At 40.4% G+C, this 9,695-nt stretch overlaps 1 protein-coding gene across 2 annotated transcripts in view; it reads left to right on the forward strand.

The window, feature by feature from the left end:
* Positions 1-3,618, forward strand: part of TOX (thymocyte selection associated high mobility group box) — a 216,823-nt gene extending 213,205 nt beyond the window's left edge. For both annotated transcript variants that reach the window (XM_015855652.2, XM_015855653.3), the window contains one exon: positions 1,423-3,618. In XM_015855652.2, the coding sequence (XP_015711138.2) occupies positions 1,423-1,459 (37 nt within the window). In that variant the 3' untranslated portion in view covers positions 1,460-3,618. The remainder of the gene's footprint in view (positions 1-1,422) is intronic.
* The last annotated feature ends 6,077 nt before the right edge of the window (positions 3,619-9,695 follow it).

A 9,695-nucleotide genomic window follows, 5' to 3' on the forward strand; every position in this document is an offset into this window, starting at 1 on the left:
TGGGAATGTGCACACCAGCCTGAACTCCCCTTGGCCTTGGCATGAACACTGAAGGCAAAGTCAGATAAAAGCTCTTGGCTGCTACCAATGGATCAAATCCAGCCCAGACAACCAAGCACAAGGTAGAACTAAAGACTGGTTTCACCCATTACTCAGTCTCAGTATTACACTTGCATTATTATTTTAAAGAACTTCCAGAACACAAACTAAACCGAAGAAAAATCTTTTTCTGGTTTACCCCATCTGAAAAATGTTTGGACTAAAACTGTTGACACCAAGGCAGATTTTAACAAGTGTGCTCAGTGGATTCACTCTCTCTGCCCCATACTTTTTGCTTTTGCCTCATGGTTTGCCCGCTTGTTTATCAGAATGGACTCACCTGTGTGCTATACCACCTGAATGTGTTGATCTGTGCTGCAGACCTTTTCAGGAGCCATATAAGTGGTCCATAACCACCTCTAGTTTTGATTTCTGGTCTCTTCTGGAAAAAGCAATGTCAGATCATTGCTAGCAGTGTTCCCTAAGTGTCCATGGGGCATAACTCCAATCAGCAAAAGCTTGCTCTGAGAAGACTGTACATACGCTTTATAGATGTATGTCTGTGAGCCTGTGTGTGTGGACTTAGCCTAACTTGGCTCTGCCAGTGCATTGTATGCTCTGTGCTAATCCTGGACTCCAAATCAAGTAATCTGTAGAGCTGTGAAAGAACAGAAATGGTATCTGGGTTTTGGCAAACAAGCGGGAGATGAAGAGTAGAAGTCTCACCCAGAAAATCTCTGCACTGTGAACCAAGCCTTGTCAGTGATACTTCTACTTTAAATGATAACATTTCTTCTGACATGTACAGGCTGTTCCAAATTATAAGTTAGTAAATGATTCCTTTTTGCTCCGAGTTGGTATGTTTCAGATGAAGCTGAACCCTGTCAAGAACAAACTGTGAAAGTGTACATTTATGAGAGATCTCCCATAGAGCCAGGAGAAGTTGAGCTGTGTTGAGCTCCACCAGAACCATCTGGTGCTCCCTTGCCCACGCTTACCTGAAGCTGCCAACACAAAGCATTTTGGTTGTGCCAGGACTAGTATCATAGAATTGTAGAATCAAAGGGTTGTTTGAGTCGGAAGGGACCACGGAAGGTCACCTGGTTCAACTCCGCTGCAATGAACAGGGACACCTACAGCTACATCATGTTGCTCAGAGCCCCGTCCAGCCTGACCCCGAGTGTCTCCAGGAATGGGACATGAGCTGGCTGGGAGCCATATTTAAAAATCATTTTAATTACTGTTACCACGGTAATACATCTGTCCTCCAGTGATGTGCTTGGAATTAATGACACAGCAGGGTTATGGGTTTTTGGGGGGAAGAACATGACTAAAAATTTGATGAGTTTAAAAATCAGATTTGCTCTTTTTCTCTTTGAACAGGGGCATGCAGAGGGACAAAGCACTCTACCTTACCTGAAAATCTGAAACACCTCTCCTTTCCACTGAGGAATGCAGGGAAGTCTTTTCATCATGGATTGCTTTATGCAGTCAAGGCAGTTCTGCATTTTATGATGAAATACAAGTTGCTAAGCACTTAGGACTATCTGAGCTTGTGGGTCACCCACTCTGGAAAAATAGTCTCGCTTCTTTCTTTTTCTTTCCCTCCCCCCATTTTGTTTTTCATTCTTTCTTTCTGCTTTCCACCCCCCACCCTGAGATTCTGTAACGGACATTGCTTTTCTTCTTCCCCGAAGGAAACTCGGACCATTCAGATTTTATGTTGGTTTTTGCTGTGAAGTGCTGCGATAGTAACTGCCTTAGCAACTGTAGATGTCTCGGATAAAAGTCCTGGATTTTCCATTGTTTTTTCATAATGGGTGTTTATATGAAACTACTAAAGACTTTTTAAATGGCTTGATGTAGCAGTCATAGCAAGTTTGTAAATAGCATCTATGTTACACTCTCCTAGAGTATAAAATGTGAATGTTTTTGTAGCTAATTGTAATTGAAACTGGCTCATTCCAGTTTATGGATTTCACAAAAAGGGTTAAATTGGCAAACATTCATATTTTTACTTCATTTTTAAACAACTGACTAATAGTTCTATATTTTCAAACTATTTGGAGGAAAAGAAAAAAAAAAAAAAGAAAAAAAAAGTAGAATATTCCCAAATGATATTAATTAAAATATTGGCCATGTCTCATGAAATAAACACAAAAATGAGAGGGAAACTGATGTTGATAAAGAGCAAACACATTTATTTTGTACTGCCTAAAAGCGCTTCTTTTTTTAAAAGAAAATCACTTTATGTGTACTGGTTAGTAAATGTCATTTAAGTCCTTTTATGTATAAAACTGCCAAATGCTTACCTGATATTTTATTAGATGCAGAAACAGATTGGAGACAGCTAAATTATAACCTTTACATATGGCTATGTATTGTTTCTTCATACTGTGTCTGTATTTAATCTTTTTTTATGGAACCTGTTGCGCCTATTTATGAAATAATAAATATAGGTGTTTGTAAGTAAATTTGTTAGCATTTTAAAGAGGTTTCTTTGATGCTTTAACTTTTGCTGGCACAAATCGTTCACAACTGATGTGAATACTTTATTTAGTTTTTACAGTGACATATTAAACACCAAACCTGCTTTTCTGGCAGAAAATGAAGGTAACCAATACTTATTTCTGTATTTCTTCAGTTGCTAAGGAAAGAAAATAAACAGTGGTATTTTAAGTAATTCCCTTTTTAAGGCGCTGTAGCAAGAAGTCTCCCAAAACTAAGGCTTGATCCAACAAATCTAACTGTATAAAGTGTCCTACAGTGTTTTAGGGAGCGTACCACAAATATATCCTAAAGTGAAAAGTAAGTTAAATAGCCACAGGGAAAGGGATTAAAAAATAAAACCAAATCCAAAAGAAGACATCTTCTCAATGCTTTTGATCAGGAACAGATCTGAAAATGCTTTTCTGGAGGATTTCATACCAGATGCCTGTCCAAGTAATAGAGAGTATCGCTGGTTTGTATTGTCCACAGGAAATGAAGAAAGCAACTCAGAATTAATATGAATTATGCAGTGCCATTGATTTAAAGGGAAAAAAAAAAATGGAAAACAGAAACAAAGGTATGTTTGCTTTGGAATGATTTCAGGCGATGTACAGTTGGAATCACTTGGCATGTAATAACTAATAAATAATGCAGATCAGATTTGATTACTCAAATGACTGTAGCTGAGAGCTCTCATTTGCCTGTCTTGAAACTGTATAAGAACTCGTGATTAAATTCACAGTTTATTGTTTGTCTGTTTAGTACTTTAGGAATATACCAGCACTACTAATTACCCAATGTCTTCTATTTATTATATTATAGCAAACTACATTTTCCGCTCATATTAATTAGAAAATGAGAAAATAATTACTGGGAATGAGAAAAAAGAATCAGCTTTGATTTTGACAGGCAGTTTTCTTTTTTCTTTTACAGAAAAGAACTGTGTTATCTCCATTTCTTTTAGAGCAGGTGCACTGTCACATTAAGTTGTTAATTTCGATATCCAAGCAGAGTTCAAAATACAAGAAAACTTTAATGTAAATAATTAAAAAAAAATACATCATGAATAAAATACTTATTCTGTATGAACCTCTTGCTAGTTGGTGTTTCTTGCTTTTTAAGAACTTAACCTGCCACGTACTTAATACTCAGCACAGTACAGGTCCTGGGACCTGGGTGTGGTTCTGTGCCTGGACTCTGTTGGAATGGGACAGGTAAGCTGGAATAAAATCATAGAACTGTTAAGGTTGGAAAGATGACTAAGATCGTCTAGTCCAACCTCCAACCCATGCCTGTGACCACTCTAAACCATGTCACTCAGTGCAACACCCACTTTTTCCTTGAAGACCTCCAGGGATGGTGACTCCATCACCTCCCTAGGCAGCCTGTTCCAATACCTTACCAAATAGAAATGATTATTGTGTCCTGGGTTGTACTGAAGGCACTTTATTCCAAAGGGAAGCTCCAACTTTGATGCGTACAAGTCATTTATTTGTGTCAGAACTCAGGAAAAAGCAGAGGTTGCTGGCCAAGGGCAAACTGCTGTTTGTTTTCATTTGCTTATTGACAGATACAAGTGGTTGGTAAGTGGAGCCCCAGAAGTTGAGGTTCTTCTGTAATTAGGTGAAACCCATTGGAGCTGATGAAGACATGCACTATTGTTTGATGAAGCACTGGGGCTTAGGCATTGCAGTAACACATACTGAAGTTTCAGGTATAAGTCACCATCTATCATAAAGACAATAACAAGGAAGCATGGGAACAAAATAACCTACGCATTGAAGAAACACAGTAATGGCAAATAAATACAATAAAGACATCTGTCAAAATGATAGGAACCAAGAGAAAGAATGTCTGCCATTAACTGTAACTAGTATTTCTTTCCTGATGGTTTTTACAAAGTGGTAGGTGAAATGCAAGGTTAGCAATGTAGGCACTCTACAAGATTTAAAGCATGTCTGCTTGCACCATGCAAAGCAGAGGTTTTGAGTTGGAAAAGAACTCTGTGAGTTTATTCATTCTCTCAGGATGTATGTTCTGGTGGCAGCAGCCCTGGTCCCTTACTCAGCTCACAGAGACTCAAGCACACCAACCAGCCAATCACCCTGACCAAAGGAACTTTCCAAAGGGACTTTCCTCCATTCCTCCACGGACAGTAAGCAATAAATGTATTCATGGAGGGGTTTGGCCATTCACAGTGTAGCACCGTATTTGTGTATTTGTGCCTTCTTTTCTATCTCACCAAGCACTGTTTTTCCTGATTCCAATGGCTAATCTGCCAAATATTCCCTGCAAGGCTCCTCTGTAAGCAGGAAGCCTACAATAAAACAGCTCATTACTGGAAGGCAAAACACAGGCTCAGTACCTTCCTCAGCCTTCTGAGACTTCATCTCAACCTCAGCTACCACCTCTACAATTGCATCTGCCTATTCCTACCTGATCCTGTAAACATGGCAATGAGAGCTCATTCTGTGCTCTGGGGAAATGAGTAGTTAAACCCTTGCTCTACACACAGTGGGAGAAATAGCTGAAATTGCTGCATGGAACCCATACAGGAGCTACTCCCCAGAGCTCCCATTGATACAGAGATGCTGAAATGGATAAACAGCCGTTACCTGGTTAGTTATCTATCTGGTGTCCTCAAGTATTCTTACCTTATTTAGGTATTACATGCATTACAGTATGACAGTGTTGCAGGAGGTACTCAGAACCTTAGAGAACACGAGTCATGCTTCAAGTCAGGTCTCCCAGACAGCACTTGCTTTCCTTTGCAAAGTCATGTATTTTATTATTACCCAGCAGTACATTAAATCACAACTCAAATGTAGCTCCTATTCCACCGACAAGGGGACAAGTGAGAACAATGACTTGTAACATTTCAGAGGCTGTCACAGTTACTGCCTAATTAGAGAAACCTACTAGCAAATGTGCATCTGCATGGATCCTGCCACTGTCATCATTTCACATTCTATTAAGGGCTTGCTGCGATAGACACTTTACAAAGAAATTTCATTCAGGCTAATACCAAGCTGGCAAACATGTAATTGGGTAGACAATAAAACAAGAGAGGAAAAGAAAGGGAGGAAAGGGGAAGGAGAAAGAAACCTTTCTATTTTGAAAACAACCTCTGCAAAAAGAAAACAACCCCATGAGTATTGTGGAGAAGATCCCAACCCTCTGACAATTGCGTGTTTACAGCGAGTCTGAGCATAATTGCTCTGATGGGCTGTCAAGGAAAAGATTAATTTGGCAAAGATTAGTATTGACTTGCTGTTTATTAAGGCTTTTAAACAGCTGTATCTGGCAACATTCCTGTAAGTGCCTGTCATGTCTGAAATCAGGCTCACACCCGGGTGCTTGCCAGCTGTTGCTAAACAATCTTACCACTTCAAGTATCTTTCTCCAGGCCAAACAGCACAAGCAAAGCATTGCCAAATGAGTCTCTCCCGTCCTGTCAATATTCAGGGGCCCTGAAAGCTCAGATGTCTGCTCGCAGCAAGATGGCGGGGCTGATAGCAGCCCACGGGAGGCAGCAGGGTGGGCAGCGGGTGCTGAGTCAGGGGGCTGTGAGTCCCAAAACCAAAGTGAGGGGATCGGACCCCCTAGTATTGCAGCAGTGTTGCAAGTGGATCTTCCCCTGGGTTCTCAGCGGCTACAGTGCAGAGAGCCAAGGCAGGAGGAGAACAGTAGAGGAGGCACCATTAATCCTTGCAAAATGAGCCAATGTTTTCTTCTGTGATTTTCCTCTTTTTTTTTTCTTTTCTTTTTCTTCACAGACTGCTGATAAACAGAAGTCATAAAAGCCGTGCACACAAAATATCCTGGGTCAATAGAAACCTGTAAAAGGAAAGATGTCAGCCGTTGTTTTTGTTATGTTACTTAAAACGGTTCAGCTTTCACTGTAGGCTTTAGGAGCTGGTTCAGAAATAAATAATACCAGTGGAAAGAAGGATAAGTGGCTGCAGCTAAACGCCAATACAAATAGCCATGTGTTACAATTAAAGTTGATTTGGCCTTTCCAATAGAAGGCTGATTTTCTGGGATTAATCTCGACCTTTTCAAGTCGCATCAGGCTGAAATAAGTTGTCAGAACAGATGTGAATTTTGTTTGCAGAGAGCAATCGCAATCCAGTAACCCTTGGAACATGAGCATTTTCCAGGCTACCGGCCGGCAGAACGCTCAGGATGCAGACGAGAGATAGTGGATGCACACAGCAGGACTCCAGCACTCAGAGCCATGTCCAGAGGCTGGGCATTTAGGTCAGGGAAAAATTCAGAATGGAAAATAAAGTACTTTTCCTTTTAACTCTCCAATTGCCAGGTAACACAGTACACACATTTTTAAGGTTGCCCCTTAAAAAGAAGACATAGGTTCAAGGGTAAGTACCTTTGTAATATGTGTTTTTTAGTTAAACTGAGCATGGGAGCGGGGGATATTCCATGTTTCACAGCAGGCTGGGACATGTTTTGTAATACAGAAGCCTCTGAAGGCTCCAAGAATCATGCATTTCAGGGTCTGCTTTAAAACAGCTTTCTAAGAAGCTTTGCCTTACAACCTGTGTGGTTCTGATATTTGTTTATTTATGTATTTATTAAAAAAGAAAGAAAAGAAAACCTCGAGTTTTCTCAGCCTTTTCACACTTTGAGACCTAGGGTCAATCTAGAGAAGTAGAAAAGCCCAAAGTCTTTCCACGTTCAGTGGAGGCAGTTGGGCTGTTGAGCTGCGCAGGGAAGTATAGACATGGTGACAATGCAAACCCTCTGCATGCCACTGAGCCCACGGGTTGTTTTCTGCACAACAAAATGCTCTTTGTGTTTGTGTCATCAGCACAGAGTATTGTTAAATACTGAAGATAAATTTTTTCCCGCTGTCTGTATTAACACTGCTTAAATACAAACACAAAGTTCCAAAGTTCACTCAAGAGCATGTCATCCCTTCAACAAATAAGGCATTCTGATGCCCTAATTAGTAGAGTAAGTCTACGTGCTTTGATACCTACTTCTGCTTCTGCTCAGGGTTCTAAAATAATGAGCTGAGCCTCCCTGCTTCTCTGCCATACACATCACTATTAGTGGTTGTGCTAAAGAGATGAAAACTTAAAAAGGGTAAGTGATGTGCCCAGGGACACCGAGTAATTTAGTGGAAGAGTGGCTAAGATCCAAGAGTTTAGCAAAAAGTCTTTTGCTTCAGTCCCAACTGAAGTTCAGCAGCTGAAGCAGCACTCAGATCCATGAGGACAGCTTTAATCGGGAGATGTCACAAATAATAAATAGGGGAATGTTTCCAGGTCCTGTTGATCTTCTTAGATTTTCTACTTTCTGTTCCTAAGTGCACAGTGAGTGCTATTTTCAAAATTATCTGTAAAGTAACTTTTAAAACTTCAAGGTAATAAAAGAGGAAGTTAACTCTGGTCTCAACTTGCTGGTATTTACATTAAAATTTCAAAGCTCATGATGAGTGTTTTAACTGTACTGTTCTTGAAGGCTTTTATTTCTCTCTCATTCTCTTTGCAGAATTTTGCCTTAGAACCTGGTCAGATCCTTTTCATACCTGACATTACCATCAGATTTCTCAGAGTACAATTACATGTATACATATTTATTTGTGTATATGCACATGGAGGTGACTCATAGGACCCACAGGTCGAGTGTTGTGACAGAATGGGACTGTCCTGCTGCTCAGTCCCCAGCAGAAATTGCCCTCTGCAAGCACATTGGAGTCAGCGGGCAATGCTTCTGTGCTGAATGGGGCATAGATTTTCAAGGCTATTTCTAAATTCTCAGGGGAGATCAAAATCAGAATCAAGCTATCCTTCCTTCTCTTGCTGTGTGACCTTTGGACTGGGAAGAAATATGAGCACAGGGATGGGAGCCTTTCCAAATGAACATGGTTTAGTAGGCTTGATGGTGATGGGCCAGTGTCTGGACTAAGTAAACTTAGAGGTCTTCGTTAATCTTAACAATTGTGTGATTCTATGAAAGATGACCCCAGCAGATGAAGAACACGGACATGTTAGAGTGAGTTCCATGGAGGCTACCACAATGGGCAGGGTTGGAGCTGGAGGAAAATACTGAGTACAAGGTCTGGATAGCTCTCAAGGAGAGGAAGCCAAGAGACTCTCTTATTGTGATCTGCAACTGCTCAGCGTGCATTTATGAAGAAGATAGAGCCCAAGTCTTTATGGAGATGTACAGTGAAGGACAAGACAGCAGACACAAGCTGCAGAGTGGACAGCCCTGGGAAGAAAAGTGGAAAAGGCACCAGGAAGAAGGTAAAAAACTGAAATAGGAGCCCAGAGGGGCTGTGGGATTTCCATCCTTGGAAATATTCAAAACTCAACTGGACAGCCCTAAACAGCCTAAGTTGCCTGACCTTTTGCTGTGGGGATGGCATGGACCAGAAAACCTCCAGGGACTTCTTCCAACCTACACTAGCCTGTGACTGTTTCACGCAACATTCCTACACATGCAATAGAAAGAAAGCCAGCAGATCATGGTTACTTGGCCCCAGTTTGGGAAAAGGAGTGAGAAAGTCTTGGTTGGTGGCTTCCTGTTCTACAACCCATATGCTACAGTAACGTGTACTGTTTTGAACTTGGGTTTCACAATCTGGTTTTCCACGTGCAAAAAAAACCAAACCAAAAGTGAATGTCATTTGTATCTGAGTTTCCTGTGGAGGTTTACTGAAGAGGAAAAGAAATCTCCCAAGCAAGACATAAGTCCTAACCCACAGATCTCTATTCTGAAATGAATTCAATCTACATTTTTGGGAGGGCAACTTTCATGCAAAGACAAGCAGGAATGTATTGGTTGCCAAAGTAAAGCTGATCAGTTAAAGCTTGGACTCAGGGGAGCAAGGCCTCAAATTAATGAAGGAAATATACTGAGTTTTCCTTTATTTATTTATTTATTTATTTAATGTATAGCACTCAGAGATGTCTCTGGGGCTTCAATACGTGACTCTACATTTTAATGCTTTACCTCCACCAGATGGTTTAGATAAAACCTATTAGTTTCATTTGTGCAAATGGTTTCATACCAAAAAAATGTCTATTTTTAAGATTTTTTTGCCTCAAGGCTTGGATTTGAATTTATTTCTTTTTGAGAAGTGGAGAAATTTTCACTAGTATCCAATGCTCTAAATCATCATCATTCTTACCATCAAA

Source organism: Coturnix japonica, chromosome 2 (genome assembly GCF_054131305.1).
Source record: "Coturnix japonica strain WE chromosome 2, WE-NBRP24, whole genome shotgun sequence".
In the NCBI taxonomy this organism is placed as follows: domain Eukaryota; kingdom Metazoa; phylum Chordata; class Aves; order Galliformes; family Phasianidae; genus Coturnix; species Coturnix japonica.